Genomic DNA, 16367 nt, shown 5'->3' on the forward strand with positions numbered 1-16367 from the left:
CCTGCCCTGTGCCTCAAAGTTTCCTTCCTTCTCTTGGCATCTTAGTTGGGCTATCATTTTTACCGCAGTATTCTGTGGTTTTACATCTTTATTATCTCATATTGCCTGTAGGTGTTAGAAGAAATCTATAGTATTGATTTAGTTTTTAATACTGCCTAGAGGTTTATTAACACATATATCTAACCTGTCCACTTGTTCTTGTCTTCAGAAGTTACATGCCTTAAAGTACCTTGTTCTTTCTTGTGTAGTAAGAGTTCTGTCTTTAGCCATTTGGTCCTTTTGCATGGTCCTAATACATTTTTCTGGGAAGAGTCATGCAGTATGATACCAATGAGAAGGGCAGAACTATTTCTCCGAAAACAGACTAAACAACAGGCAGGAGGGTACAAGATGTTGGCAGACAAAGAAAAAGTGGTGGGAGAGGAGGGCCAAAAGTCAAGTTGGAGTTCTCTGAATCAAGGAGGAATTTGTTAATTTTCTTACAGCATAAAGAGGAGTAAAGCCCTGCTTAAGGAGATTCAGGACCTGCAAGGAAGAAAACAGGAAAATCATGGAAGAATTGGTATTATATTCAGTGTCCAGCATCAGAGAGACTTGTAGGATGATGGCATTTGATGTTTTAAATTGAGTTCTCTGGGCGTGGCCTGCAGAGCATCAGCAGTGGCATTTTGTTAAACTTACTGAATCACGAGTTCAGCTGGGTGGGACTCAGTGATTTTTTTGTGTTAACAAGCCTTCCAGGGGCCCCTAATACCTGTTCTAGTTTAAAAGCCCCTGTTCTAAGTAACAATAATAGTAATAATAATAATAATAATAATAATAATAAAAATCTCTGCAAGGATATAAGGGAATAATCTAGAAAGAGTGCTGGGCCTTCCCAGACTTTCCTTCCCATGTCACCATACAGAATTCTCTACAACTTAGCATAGCTATGGGGCCTTTTGGGTTTCTAGTGGACATTTATTCTGCGGAGTAAAATATGGAAACTTGGGTTAAAAAGTGTTAGAGGAAGAATTTCTCCTTAGTTGCCTCTTAAATGATCTCAGAAATGACAGACACAAGCTACTTGCTTACAGCTGTGTCCTCAGCAAATAGTAGGAGTTAAATAAAAATGCATTGACTAGGTGTGTGAATTAATGGAAGTATCACATGTGAACTTCCCTTAGCCTCTATAGTAGGGATCAGCAAAATATGACCCATTATGTGTTTTAGTAAATAAAGTTTATTGGAATACAGCCATACTTATTTATATAGTATCTAGGCTGCTTTTGGCAGCTTTGGCTGAACAGATGAGTTAAAAGAGATAATTTGGCCTGCAAAGCCTCAAATATTTATTCTGGTGCTTTACAGAAAAATTTGAGGACCCCCTAATGTAGGGTAGTGCTTCCCAAATTGTAACGTGCATGTAGTGCACCTGTGAATCACCGGGAAAGCTGGTAAAGGTGGAGATTCTGATTCATGGGCAACAGCAATGTCACTTGGGGTACCTGGAGCTAGACCCCTGGGGATAAGTGAGGTGTAAGAAACCAGGGCTCCAGCATTGTGGCTTGTTTCTGTTAGCCTTTTCAAGATCACTTGTGACTCAGCAAGTCTCAAAAGGTGGCCTGGACACAGTTGAATAATCAATCACTTTATTAGGAAAGGTTAGTACTACAAAATTCTCCAGGAGCTCCTGGGCCCATGCTGCAGCTCAGTCAGTTTCCTAGCAGAGTTCTGTGGATGTGGAGTGTTCATGATTTCTTATCTTCTGAATGTCTGTGGTCCCGCCTCACCTCTCTGTCTGCAGGGAATCTCTAGCTCAGCCTCCTACCATGTTTTCTCAGTGGCTGTTCAGGAAGCTAAATCTGGAGAAGCAAGGCTACTCCCGCTAGAACCCACTTGGATGGATTTTCCTTAGTCTTCAGGTTGAAAGTCCACACATAGGTGGGTCCCCGCTGACAAGTCTTATACACAGGGCAAGAATACACATTGCGGTGATCCTGCTTATTCGCAGGAATGGCCTTGATGAACATCACAGGCATGGGAGGTGTCAGATCCTTCAGCTTTGCTTCCGTAATGATCCCCTCCTGAGGACAAGAACATGAGAAGGGCCATGATAGATCTCACCAGAACCTACCCCACCAGCCTTGCTCCCATTAAGATCCAAAGGATGAGAGACTGGGATATCCTGGCTGCCTTTGTGACTGCCTCCCTTGCAGTTCCAATGACCCACAGTGGAAGCTGTCTCATACTTGGGAGGCATTTGTTTTTCTTTTTGGCCTAAGTCACTTCTTGATGTATAGTTCCAAAAGTTTGTATTTATCAGGTGCCCCTTTGGAACTTGATTTTCCCCTTGTTTTATTTTTATCATTTTTTTTTGCAGAGTTTGCAACTTGGTGCAAAATTCTGCTGAATGCTTCTGTTTATGAACAGTTCACAGACACAGTGGTGTCTGTGAATCAAGGTACCGCTATATGTTGAATTTCCTTAGAATAATGAATGAAAACTACTTGGCAGATGTTGGGGTGGATACTGGGGATTTAGAGGGATGAAGACAGTTCTGATGGCAGAACTGGTTATATCCTATTTCTGCCTCTTTCCAGTTTCATATGCAGTCTTACCCACCTCTACAGCATTTTAACTTTTTTTTGTTGTTGTACTGAGGGAGGAGTGCTCTACCACTGAGCTATATCCTCCTTCCCTTTTGTTTGTTATTTTGAGACAAGGTTTCACTGAATTTCCCAGGTGGACCTCAAACTTACCATCCTATTGCATCAGCCCTTCTCAGTGCTGGGATACAGGCATCACTGCCATCCCTGGCTTACAGTCTGTCTTAATCATGTAATAAAGACCTGACCATGTTGTAGCTTTCCAAGTTAGGCCTCCGTTTGGTTTTTTGAGATGTCTCAATAGAGTTGTCTAGGGCCACTGTGTAGTTGACCAGAGTTTCCTACTGATTCTGAGAAATGTTCTGAGGAGTAAGGAAGTCCCTCAGTCCAATAAATTTGGAAAATGGTGCTTTCCATACTCTGGACTTGAAACTTTAGTGTACATGCTAGCACACTGAAGATGTAGCAGTAAAATCTGAGCAGTAAAAAACACAGCTAAACTATATTTAATCTGGTATCTCCCAAACTTAGTTGACCACAGGACATTTTTCTTTGTAACCTGGTCATTTCACATGGTGCTAGTGTTACATGTAACATAGTTTAGGAGACACTGGTTGAGAAATGTAAATGTCTTCTGTTCATGTGACTGCAAGCCCCTTCTGAACAGTTTGGTTTATTTTTATGAGATTTATTTAGAGGGAAGAATATTCCCTTTTGGTTTGTTTAGAGACTGATATAAGGGATAGTGAGTAACAGAACTGAATCAGTGGTGACTCTCTTGTTCCCCAGGAGTGTTTACAGTGAGGAGAAGGAGCAGGGACATAACTTTTCACACACCATAAAGTCAGCCATTTTAAAGTGTAATTCAGTGGCTTTGAGTATGTCCATGAAGTTGTGCAACCAGTGCCACTGTCTAATTCCAGATCATTTTCATCACCCCCAAAAGAAACTATAGCCATTGGCCTTCACTATTAGCATAGGGTATTGATACTTCCTGTTGTGGTTGAATTATATAGTGGTACCTTCATTCATGAACTTAATTTTTTCCACAATTCTGGTCGTGAACCCAATTGGTCATGAACTAAATCAAATTTTTCCATAAAGTTCAGTGCCACCAATGTGGAGTTTGCAAACTGAAGCAAAATTTTGCTGAACACTTCTGTTCACAAACAGTTCACAAAGTGTTTGTGAATCAAGGTACCACTATGTATTCCTTCAATTCTGTTTTTGTTTCATGAATTTTTTGAGTCTTTTATTAATTTCATGTATTTATATAAACATCATTTTTTAAATAAACGTTATCTTAATGGCTTGACCTTTTTTATCATCATAAAATGTCCTCCTTTGTCTCTATAGTATGTCTCCTACCTTTTCTCCAAAAACAATGTTTGCTTTATAAAGTTTATTGTATCTGAATAGTATAGCCCCTGAGCTCTCTTTTGGGTACTTCTTGCTTGATACATCTTTTCCCCTTTGTTTACTTTTAGTTTATTGTGTCTTTGCATCTAAAACACATTTCTTATAGACAGCATACAGTTGGATCATGGTGTTTTTTCTTTTCACTTTATTGTATTTTACTGTTTTTTTTTGAGACAGGGCCTCAATATATAGCGCAGGCCAGCCTCCAACTCACAGTGATCCTCCTGCCTCAGCCTCCCAAGTGCTGAGATTACAGGAGTGCACCACCACACCTGGCTGTTTGTTTTTAAAATTCTGTGAACTTCTGCTTTTTAATTGTAGTATTTAGTCCATTTATATTCAATAGGATTTATTCCTGCTACCTTGGTACTGTTTTGTTCCTTAACTCTTCCATTAATATTTTGTTGTAATACATGGCATACCATTTTTAATTCCCTTCTTTATTATTTTAAACAACTATTTCTAAATGGTTACCTAGAGATTACAGTTAACATTTTAATATACAACAGTCTATCTCAGATTGATTCCAACTTAATTTCAATATTATACAAAATCTTAACTCCTGTGTAGCTCCGCTCCCACCCTTCTTTGTGCTCTTTGCATCATTCGGATTGCCTCTTTTTTCACCTTATGTCTATCAACACAGATTTATAATTACTGCCTTGTACAGGTGTCCTCTAAATCTGATAGGAGAACAATCCATGTTAGGCAAAAGTGCACTTATACTGTCATTCATATTTACATGTGTAGCACCTTTACTGATAACTTTCTTTGTATGAACTTCTGTTACTGTCTGCGGTCTTTTTGCTTCGCCCTGAGGGGCCTCGTGCATTTCTGCTAGTGACAAATTCCCATTCGTATATTCATATTTTCTCTCTCTCTTACTCATATCCTTTTTCCCCTCTGTCTCTCGTCTGTCCCTCTTCTCTTCCCTTTTCTTGTTCCTCTCTGTCTCCCTATCCCTTTCTGTCTCTCTCTCTCCTTCACCCCCTCTTCTGGGGATGTGCCTTATTTATTTGCTTTTGAAAGACTGATTTGCTGTATATAGAATTCTTGAGTGAAAGTCTTTTCTTTCAGCTCTCTGTGTATGCCATCCCTCTACTTTCAGGGCTTCATGATTTCTGATGAGAGGTCACCTCTTAATCTCATTGAAGATTTCTTTTTTTTTTTTTTTTTTTTTTTGGTACTGGGACTCAAACTCGGTATCTTGCACTTGCCAGGCAGTTGCTGTGCTGCTGAGCTAAATCTCTGGCTTCATTGAGGATTTCTTATAAGTGATGTAGTCCTTTTTTTTGCTTTCAAGATTCTTTGTCTTTATTTTTCAACAAGTTGATTATAATATGTCTAGATTGAGTTTCTTTTATTTATTCTATTTGGGTTTCATTGGACTTCTAGGATTGTGTAGATTTATGTTTCTCTTCAAATATAGAACGTTTCACAAGCATTCTTTCCATTTTTTTCTTTTTATTTTGTTTTGAAAGAAGACCTTGCTATGCAGTCCAGGTGTCCCAGAACTTGCTATGTAGTCTAGGCTGGCCTCAAGCTCACATACCTCCTAAATGCTGGGATTCTAGGCTAAACCACTATATCTGGCTTCTATTATTTCCTCAGACATTCTTTCTGGCTGTTTGTCTCTCCTCTCCTTATGAAACTCCTACTCTGCATATGTTGATATGCTTGATTGTGTCCCACAGGTCTCTGGGACTGTTTCTTCGTTCTTTTTTCCCTTCTGTTTCTCAAACTGGCTAACCTCAAGATCTGTTTCCAAGTTTGCTGATTTTTGTGCCTACTCAAACCTGCTGTTGAATCACTCTACTGAATTTTAGTTTCAGTATTATACTTTTCAACTTTGGGATGCAAACAGCTTCTGAGCTTCTTCCATGCTTTCCTTTTTATACTTTTGTCATTTTGGTGTTTGGAGAGATCCTTGTTGTGGCTTACCCTAGACCTCTGTACAATGCATGTGTGATCTTCAATGACAGACTCTTGTGAAGTGTTCAGGTGGAGAAGGACATTAACTTCCTTCTCAAGATTCAGGCTGTTTGAACATTGTCCTGTTGTACTGGTGTAACAAATTGCCACAAACCTGTTGGCCTAATGAAAGAAACTTCCTCTCTTACAATTCTAAAGGCCATAAGCTCTAAGTCTAAGTGCTGGGAGAATTGGTCCCCTGGAGGCTCTGAAGACAAAACCATCCCATATCTCTCTGGTGGCTTCTGGTGGTTGCTGGGAAATCTTTCATTCTTTGGCTTGTAGAAGCATCACCTCCAATCTTTGTGTCCATCTTTGCATGGATTTTTTATAGGCACACCGGTCAATGGGTTTAGGGTCCCTGCCAACCCACTGCAGTCTCATCATAACCATTTACACTGGCAAAGACCTCATTTCTAAATAAGGCCTCATTCTAAACAGGTGCTCTACCATCACCCTACTTCCCAAACCTTAAGTAAGGCCTCATTCTTAGGTTCTGGGCAAGTTGAATGGTGGGGCAACACTGTTCAACCTGCTACATCTCGCTACAGTATCTTATTCATATGATCTCCTCGGATCTTCTAGTTCTATTTTTGCCTAATTAGCTTAGTATCATCTGCTGGGAATAGTTTAGTGTCATCCGTCAAGTGGGATATTTGATAGGCATTCTTTCCAGATCATATGTATATGATAGCTATAAACTTACTCTGGAGTTATCCATCCTGCTCATTTCATTGCCACAGCTACCTGTGCCTGCTTGCCAGTTTCCTACCTGTCAATAAATATCTTCTCCAATCTTACAGTGACTCAAATATTTATTAGCCTTCAGTGAGACGTTCTTTCAAAATGCTAATTTTTTTGTCTTTTTGGTACTGGTAATTGAACTCAGGAACTTGTGCTTGCCAAGGAAGGCGCTGTGCCACTGAGCTATATCCCTGGCCCTCAAAATGCCAATTTAAATAACTTATACTAACTTTTGTTCACTAATGTGGAAGGCTCTAGAAGGCACAAGAAATTCCTGCCTACCTTGTGAAAATTGGTCAGAGAAGTAAAATAATTTCCCTGGGTCAAACAGCAGCTGGGATAGCTGAGTCCAGCACTTTCTGAGCACTGTCCATGTGCCAGACACCATTCAAGTGTCTTATATAGTAACTCGTTTCCTTTTCCCAATGAATAAACAGACCTTAGGGGTAAAACTATAACCCAAGGTCACAGTTAACAAGTGGTGGTAATGAGATTGAGATCCAGTCAGTGCAAGAGGGCTTGCACTGGCTTCTTGTCCTTCTGAGCTCTATGAAGAAGCTTACAGGGCTACTGCAAAGGTTGCAGGGCAGTCAAAATTTAGGGTAGGGTTGGAGCATTGTGGAACCCACAGATGGTTAAAGGAAGCACTTGTGTTCTCTGAAACAGTCAACAAACAGACTGACATCACTACAGCAGGGAGGCTAGAACCCTCTATTTTAGCCAATCTATTTTCCATCTGCAAAGCCCAGGCTCTATGCACTACTGGTGACTGGGTAAAATGGCCCCCAGGGGGAAAAGATTAGGTTAAGTGATTCAGGGGCATCCCTTGCAGCAGTCACACTGTATGTAAGGCAATTTTATTTAATCATCCCTCCACAAGCTGCAAGTCAGTTCATCCCTGGGTTTACCTGTGTATCCCACCGGGCACCTTCCATGAAGAGGCCATGGACATAGGCCCCTTCCCGAGGAGGGCTCCTGAACTCCTCTTTGTTCTTCTTTGTCACATCACACTGTAGGGCCATCTGGTCCAGTGGCCATTCATTCTTGCGGGCCATAGACTGCATGATGGCGGTCAGGAAAGACTGGGGATTGAAGAAGCCTGTGAGCCACACTGTGCATGGCATTGCAAAGTCACCTGTCCAAGCCTCCAGCTCCTTGATTCGGTTGAGGAGGTCCAGAAACCAGACTGCCAGGCCTGCTGTGGAAGGATAGGCTTTCCTGGCCCAGGGCTCTGGCACTGTGTCTAGGAACAGGGCATTCTGTAAATTTTCCATGTCGCTAGTCATGGTCAGCTCCCCCTGAAGACAGCAAGAGGGGAAAGATTAGGGGAGGTAGGATGTTCCTGGAACATCAGAGGCCTCAGAGGCCTCTGAATCATGGTACTCGGGATTGGAGATGACTCCATGGCAAGTAACACAGTGACTGTCCAAGTCTAGACTCCATGGCAAGTAACGCAGTGACTGTCCAAGTCTTGCAACTAGCCTTGCAAGTTTCATCTCAGAGAGGCTTGTCCTTTGAAACCCTCCCTGCTATAGTGATGTCAGTCTCACTGTTTGTTGACAGTGTTTCAGAGAACGCAAGTGCTTCTCATTGTGGACCTTTAACCATCTGTGGGTTCCACAATGCTCCAACCCTACCCTAAACTTTGACTGCCCTGCAACCTTTGCAGTAGCCCTGTAAGCTTCTTCATAGAGCTCAGAAGGACAAGAAGCCAAACCCTGAAAAGACCTCTATCTTTCCAAGTTAAGGCTTTCTTTCAGAAATTAAGCTATTGGATACAGTCAACTTTAAAGGACCCTCTCTCAGTTGCTAGATGGAATTTGTAAACAAAATTTAGATTAAAAGCTCTTTAAATTAAACTTTGTTAGGGTTTTCATCTGGAATATCTTTCAGAAATCTCAGGTGTTCAGAGCTGGGGGTCTTTTGGAATGTGATTGGGTTATAGAGGCCCTATAGTGATCAGTGGATTGATCCATTGCTGAGCCTGTAGCTAAATGTGTATGAGGAAATATGACCTAGTCAGTACAGGTGTGTCACTGGGGCTGTGCCTTTGGAGGGTGTATGTCCCTCCCCCAGCTCCTCCCTTCTCTCTCTGCTTCCTGGCTGCCACGAGGTGAACAGCATTTCTCTACTATGCTTTTCCGTTATGCTGTTTCTGCCTTGTAACCAGCCAACTGTGAACTGAATCCCCCAAAACTGTAAGCCAGGTTAAACCTTTCCTTGTTTATATTGTGTCAGGTATATTGTTTCGGTGATGGGGAAGCTGACTAACATAACACCATAGTATTTTAAAGAAAATACTATAAACATCGTAATCACACTAGTATTAGATAGATCAGCCTGAATGAATGAATGCAGGCTGAATCACACTTGTATTTCCCCTCAAGTAAAAGGACCCTATTGTGATGGAATAAAATAAGTTTCATTCCGTGTGTCTGCTCAGAGATATTGAGGTGGCTGGCCACTGTAGAGAAGGGAGTCTGAAGTCACATAAAGAATCAATAAGAAGTACAGGTGCATTGTATCTGCCATTAAAGCCTGTCACTTTCCACTGCACTCAAAGTAGGTGAGCAAGTGTCTTCTGGTGGACCTCCTTAACAGTCTGTTGGAATGAATACCATCACTAGGAATACCATCATGCAGAATCTTTGAGTTAGTGTACGCAGTTTTCCAGTAATAGGAGGTAATTTACTACTTGTACATTTGAGCACAAATCAAACTTCTCAGACAATATGGCCTTCCTCATATTTGCATCTAAATGATAATTTTTAATTATCTGCAATATATAGCTTATGTACTAATTAAGCTTTCCCATAAAATATCGAATTATTTAATAAGAAAGTATTAAGTATAATGATTAAATCCAGTGTGAAAGAAAAAATAAACAAAGATAATAATATCATTTATTTTATGAGACCTCATCTATGGAACTTTTTCTTGCCTTGCTGCATGATGAAAGACTTTCATTACAGTAAATAAAATTGAATGTGATGTTTTTCTTAGATATTCTTTAATTTGAGGAAATTCCTCTTTATGTCTTTTTTATGGTATCAAAGTTTTATTAAAGGTAGGAAAAGCAACAGGCTTTGCAGACTGAGTTTGGGCCAAGTAAAAGTAGGAAAAGAAGTAAACCCTACAGCATGAGGATGGGCCACCATGTAAGAGAGAATGCAGTGGGCTATTACTGTTTCCCTGATGTTCTACAATCAAGATGTGGTCCAATTTTTCCAAATGCTTTTTTGTGTATTTAAAAAGATGATCGTATGGTTTTTAAGTTGTTACATTATTATGGTAAATGTTTTTGGTTTTTAAATGTTAAAACCAACCTTGCATTCCTGGTATAACCCCTTTTGGCCATAATGTATTATCTTTTTTCTTACGTTGTATGGTTTGATGAACTAACATTTTGCTAAGGAATTTTGCATTTATGTTCATGAGTAATGTTGATCTGTCATTTCTTATACTGTCTTTGATTTGGCTATCAACTTGATTCTTTCATAAAATTCATTTGGGAGTGTTCTCTTTCCCTTTTCTTTCTTCTCTTTGCTTTCTCACCTTCTTTTCCTTCCCTTCCTTATTTTCTTCTTGGCAGGACGAGGGGCTATTCTTTATGGGAAAACTACCTGACATTTTAGTAAACACAGTTATAAGGCAAATCCTTACCCATTGTTTTTGGTCTTACACTGCATTACCCAACTGCAGCTACTTTAGGCCTAGAGTAGTCTGATACAGCAGCCACTAGTCACATATTTATTTAAATGAAAGTGAATTAAAGTTACAAAAATTAAAATTGTTTCTTAGTCACATTTGTTACATTTCATGTGTTCATGTGTTTGGCCACATGTAGCCATATTAGCACGGACATGGGGTATATCTGTTATAGAAACTAAAGAATAATACATCCTCAGGCACAAAGGCTAAGTTTTTTGATGGTCATATAAATGGTAGCATGTTTTTACTAGGCTCTGTTAAAAATCCTATGTGTGACAGTTTTAATTAAAAAAGCTTATGTGCTATAATATTGCTGCTTGCTTGCCAATCTGATTAAGAGGATATGTGTGGAAGTCATGATTTATTACAAATAATGCTATTAAATTGGCTTTTCTACAGAATTGTTTTGGGTTGTATTAAATTTAGGTGCATGTGTGGAGCTATATTTTTTATGGGAAAGTTCTCTGCCATGTGAGTTGATGGAGGAATAAAAGGCCCTATCTTGGAGTTATCCTGAAATGTGAGCCAACAGTACTCTTAATGTGTCAGGTTGTAGACTGCTGGAAGTACTGCAAGAAGGGCGATGAAAATGTCTGTCATATGGCACATGCTTTGATGACTGTGCCAGTCTGAGACAAATACAGACGTCAGATGGAAATCTGGACACTGCCAGCTGATGTCTCACTTGCTTATGTGGAAAATTCCTTTGTTTCTGGTTCTCTCTCTGGGACAAGTCAACAACTTACCATGCCTCAGTGAAGTGATATAAACTACTTCAGTGAGTTTTGTTATAGGAAGAAATGGCGTGCATAAGAAAAGATTAAACCTGGGTGTGGTGGCGGATGCCAGTAATTTTAGCACTCAGGAGAGTTGAGTTCAAGACCAGCCTGAACTACATAGTGAGACTCTGTCTCAGAAAAGGAAAAAAAGAAAAGATTAAAATACTGTTTGTGTGATACAGAGGCAGTGAGACTACCCTTGTGATATTATGATCATGGCTACATGCCGTTATTTGTCCAAACCCAGAGAAAGTAAAGTGCCAAGAGTGAACCCTGACAAAAACTATGGACTTTGGGTGATAAAGATGGGCCAGTGTGGGTTCCTTCACTGTAATGGATGTGCCGCTGTCGTAGGGGATGTTGATGGTGGGGAAGGGGTGGTTTGTGTGTAGGACAGGTGCAATATAGGAAATCTCTGTACCTTCTGCACAATTTGGCTATAAACTTAAAAACTGCTCTGAAAATAAGGTCTAATAAAAAATTTTAAAATGCAGTACTTAATTCTTAACACCTTTCAAAAATCTCAAATTTTTTGATGGCAGAGGAACATAAAATGTTTAACTTGGCTTTCTTAAATATTTCTCACATCTGCTTATAATATTATAATTTATTCTGGCAATGACTTTACACTTACTAATTGGATGTGCGAGTGATGGAAACCTAAAGAACGTACAATCTTCTAGATTTTTCTGGTTTAACAGAGAAGCAGGAGTAATTTAGGAAAAGAAAAATTCATCCATCTTGTCATTAGGGTTTCTGAACTGAGGTATTTTTGTAACCTTGGGCAGAATTAGGACTGATTTTTCAGAGGAGAAGCTGAGTAGATACACGAGAACCCTGCTCCCAGTTTACTAATTTTCCCTGTGTCCCCTTCTTAGGAAGACAGAAATCATCTAAAAACTCCAGGTCAGCATATTTTGAAAGACACTCATACAAAAAGAGTTGCCAGTAGAGGCTGAGGTGGGTGGACGGGAAAATTCTGTGGCTACACAGTGGGTGTGTGGGCTCTTCAGAGAGACCAAGCCCTACTACAGTGGAGAAACCTGCTTGTGTTGGTTCAAGGCCAGGTTTCCTGTACTACTCTGGGCTGGATCTAAATCCCATATTAATATCCACGTGTGCTTGTTCACAGGTCAAGTCAATAAAAAGAAAATTTTAAACACTAAGCTATTCTCTTAAGAAACCCTGCATTTCAGGGTCCCATGACATGCTTCCTTGGTTTCTGCACACGGGTAACTTTGGGACAACCACAGGCCACCTGGCATCTTTTTCTGGATATGATGATGGCTGTTTGGCTGTGACCTTATCTACTCTATTCATTCCTATAAATAAATGCTTTCATAGTCTTTCTTTGGTGTAACACAGTACAGACCTTTCCTGTAGTCCTTCATTCTTTTAAGTCAGGGAGCGTATTAGAAGTCCAGATTCATATGCTGCAGTCCAAACCCAAGGACTCAGATCTCTGGGAGTGAGAGGTAGGAATCCTTTGGAAAAGAGCCCTCTGGGCATCTGAAGCAGGGCTGCCTGGACTCACAGCCATGCAGCAGGGAGGGAGTGGGATGCAACAGCCCTGCTTGAGAAGCTCCGTGCTGCACTGTCTCCTGAGTGTCAGCTTAAGGTGATTTTTGCAACTAGCTTTCATTTGTGAATACAAATTTCTTTATCATATATGCTAAGGGTAGGACTAGGGATATAGCTTAGTGGTAGCCCACTTGCCTAGCATGTACAAGGAAGGCCCTGGGTTTAATTCCCAGCATTATTATCACCACACAAAAAAAGAAAGAATAAAATGGAATAAAGTGCTAAAAGTATCAATGTAATGACTTAACAAGTTAGACATTTTCTAACTGTGTTACCCTTGTTTGGGTTACCTGTCTGATATGCTGGGTGACATGAAATACGCCATGTTCCTACACTCAGCTTGAAATAGTCTGAAGATTTAAAGTGACTGTTAAAGAGAAAGAAAGGAAAGGTAAAGAAGAAGCATTTCTAGAAAATTTTCTCTCTCCTTCTTGGCTCTGCCAGATAAGTCAGTCAGCAAAGCCAAGCACACCATCCTCCAGTGTCCCAGTGGGAAGCGTGGAGCGGAAGGTCCCTGCTGATCCATTTTACTGGCAAGGTCCCCATCTGTGCTTTGCCTCTCACTCACATGCTGACCACACTGTGAGCCCCTCCTGTCTCAGTCACCTTTTCCTGCCCTTTCCTCTCCTACTCTCATTTCTTTTTATTTTATTTTTGTTATTTTAAAGAGAGTAGTAAAAGAAAAAAAAACAATAGCAGTACCAATATCACAAACATAAACAAAACAAAGCAAACACATTACAAGTGATATGGGGTTTCAAAACAAAATGATAGGAATTAACAATGGTTGTTATATTACATATTGTTATCTTCAACTACGTTGCTCAGATTATAAGAATAGAAGATTGATCAAACCATTAAAGAGAATAAAAAAATAATTTTTAGATAAAACATTAGAGATAATGCAGAGTTTCACTAGACAGATGGTAGGAATTCACCAAAGGTTGTTCCATTGCATATTGTTGTCTTCAAATCAACTGCTCAGATTACCAGACAGAGGCATGCAAAATTGGTCAGAACATAAAAATTTTTAAGCATTAACTGTTCCTTTCAGTACACCATCAGACATCAGCAGTACAGTTATCCCAGCTATTCTTCTATATCTATCTATCTATCTATCTATCTATCTATCTATCTATGTATGTATGTATCTATCTATCAATCATGTATATCTATCTATCTATCTATCTATCTATCTATCTATCTATCTATCTATCTATATTTTGCCTTCCTTCTTTCTTTTTTCTTCTTTCCCTCATCCCATTTGTTCCTTCCTTTGAGCAATTTCTTTCCCTTTCATATCATCTATTGTATGTTTTGAGTTTTACTTACTCTTTCAGGTTCCTACACGAGGGAGACAATATGATGTTTATACATGTAGGTCCGATTTATTTCAATTATGAGTATGGTCTCTAGTTGCATCCATTTACTTACAAAAGCCTCGAGTTTATCTTTTTTATAGCTGAGTAATATTCCATTGTATAAAAATACCACATCTTTTTTTATCTATTCCTCAGTTGATGGGCATTTGGGTTGTTTCTAAGATTTAGTTATAACAAATTGTGCTGCTATAAACATGAGTGCACATATATTGCTGTGGTATGATGTTTTTAATTCTTCTGGGAAAATACCCAGAAGGGCAATAGCTGGGTTAAGAGGGATTTCTAATCCTAGTTTTGTGAGGAATCTTCAAACTGATTTCCACAGTGGTTTCACCAATGTACACTCCGGCCAACAGTGCAGTAGTGTTCCTTTCCCCCACAGCCTCTCCAGCATTTGTTATTGGTTGATTTCTTGATGATAACCGTTCTTTCTGGGATGAGATGGAATCTCAGTGTTTTAATTTGCCTTTCTTGAATGACTAATGATGTTGAACATTTTTTCATGTATTTATTTGCCATTAGTATTTCTTCATTTGAGAAGTGTGTATTCATCTCAGATGCCCAGTTTTGGATTGGGCCTTTGAATTTTGGGGGTCTGAATTTTTTAAGAATTCTTTATATGTTCTAGATAGAAGTCCTTTGTCTGAGGGACAATTGGCTAAAATTTTTTCTCAATTCATGGGTTTTTTTTTTACTCCACTGGTGATTTCTTTTGATATGCAAAAACTTTTCAATAAGATGAGATCCCAGTTGTTGATTCTTTGAAGTATTTCCCATGCAGTTTGGTTTTTGTTCATGAACTCTCTGTCTTCAAGATTTTTACCTACTTTCTCTTCTAATAGATTTAGTGTTTCTGTTTTAATATTTAGATCTTTGATCCATTTTGACTTTAATTTAGTGCATGGTGAAAGACATGGGTCTAGTTTTAGTCTTCGGCATGTGGAAAGCCGGTTCTTCCAGCACCATTTATTAAAGAGGCTATCTTCTTTCCATTGAACATGTTTGGCCCCTTTGTCGAAAATAAGGTGACTGAGTGTGTTTGTAGTTGTATCTATATCTTCTAATCTGTTCCAATGATCTTCAGGTCTGTTTCTGTGCCAGTACCATGCTGATTTTATCACAGTAGCTTTGTAGTATAATTTTAAGTCAGGGATTGTGATGCCTCCTGCCTTTCCTTTGTTTCCCAGGATTGATTTTGCTATTCTAGGCCTCTTCTGGTTCCAGATGAATTTTAGGACTGTTTTCTCTAGCTCTGTGATGTATGGTAATGGTATTTTAATTGGGATTGCATTGAATCTGTACAACAATTTGGGAGTATGACCATTTTTACAATGTTAGTTCTTCCTATCCATGAGCAATGAATATCTTTCCACTTTCTGATATCCTCTTTGATCTTTTTTCAGAGTACTGTAATTTTCACTGTATAGATCTTTTACATGTTTTGTTAGATTGATTCCTAAGTACTTCATCTTTTTAGATGCTATTGTGAAAGTTGTTTCCCTCATTTCTCTCCTAGTCTGTTTGTTGTTTGTATACAGGAATGCTACTGATTTTTGAGCGTTGACTTTGTATCCAGCTACACTACTGAATTTGGTTATTAAATGTGTAAGCCTTTTGGTGGAATTTTTGGGATCTTCTATGTAAAGTATCATGTCATCTGTGAATAATAATAATTTCACTTCTTCCTTTCCTATCCTTGTTCCTTTTATTTCTCTCTCTTGTCTAATTGCTGTAGCCAATATTTCCAGAACTATATTGAAGAGGAATGGTGACAGTGGACATCCTTGTCTTGTTCCTGATTTTAAAGTGAAAGATTTCAATTTTTGACCATTTAGTATGATGTTAGCCATTGGTTCATCATAGATGGCTTTGATTAGCTTGAGGTAAAGGCCATCTATTCCCATTTTCTGTAGGGTTTTTATCTGGAATGAGTGTTGGACTTTACTGAAGGCTTTTTCTGCATCATTGGAGATGATCATGTGATTTTTGTCTTTGGCCCTTTTGGCATGGTGTATTACATTAACTGATTTGCATATATTGAACTATCCTTGCATTCCTGGGATGAATCCCACTTGGTCATGGTGTATAATGTTCTTAATGGTTTGTTGTATTCTGCTTGCTAGTATTTTATTGAGAATTTTTGCATCTATATTCATTAGGGAGACTGGCCTGTAGTTCTCTTTTTTGGTTGG

The 16367-nt window shown here is 39.2% G+C and overlaps 1 protein-coding gene across 6 annotated transcripts in view; it reads right to left on the bottom strand.

The window, feature by feature from the left end:
- Positions 1 to 1609: 1609 nt before the first annotated feature.
- Positions 1610 to 16367, bottom strand: part of Dnah9 (dynein, axonemal, heavy chain 9) — a 319645-nt gene continuing 304887 nt past the window's right edge. For 4 of the 6 annotated variants that reach the window (XM_013522070.1, XM_005399351.1, XM_013522071.1 and 1 more), the window contains 2 exons: positions 7631 to 8020; positions 1610 to 2066 (listed from right to left, as the gene is read on the bottom strand). In XM_013522070.1, coding sequence (XP_013377524.1) covers positions 1839 to 2066; positions 7631 to 8020 — 618 coding nt within the window. In that variant the 3' untranslated portion in view covers positions 1610 to 1838. The remainder of the gene's footprint in view (positions 2067 to 7630; positions 8021 to 16367) is intronic. The other 2 variants (XM_013522072.1, XM_005399353.1) reach the window with 2 other exon arrangements.

This window comes from Chinchilla lanigera, unplaced genomic scaffold (genome assembly GCF_000276665.1).
Source record: "Chinchilla lanigera isolate Chin_1 unplaced genomic scaffold, ChiLan1.0 scaffold00066, whole genome shotgun sequence".
NCBI classification, from domain to species: Eukaryota; Metazoa; Chordata; class Mammalia; order Rodentia; family Chinchillidae; genus Chinchilla; species Chinchilla lanigera.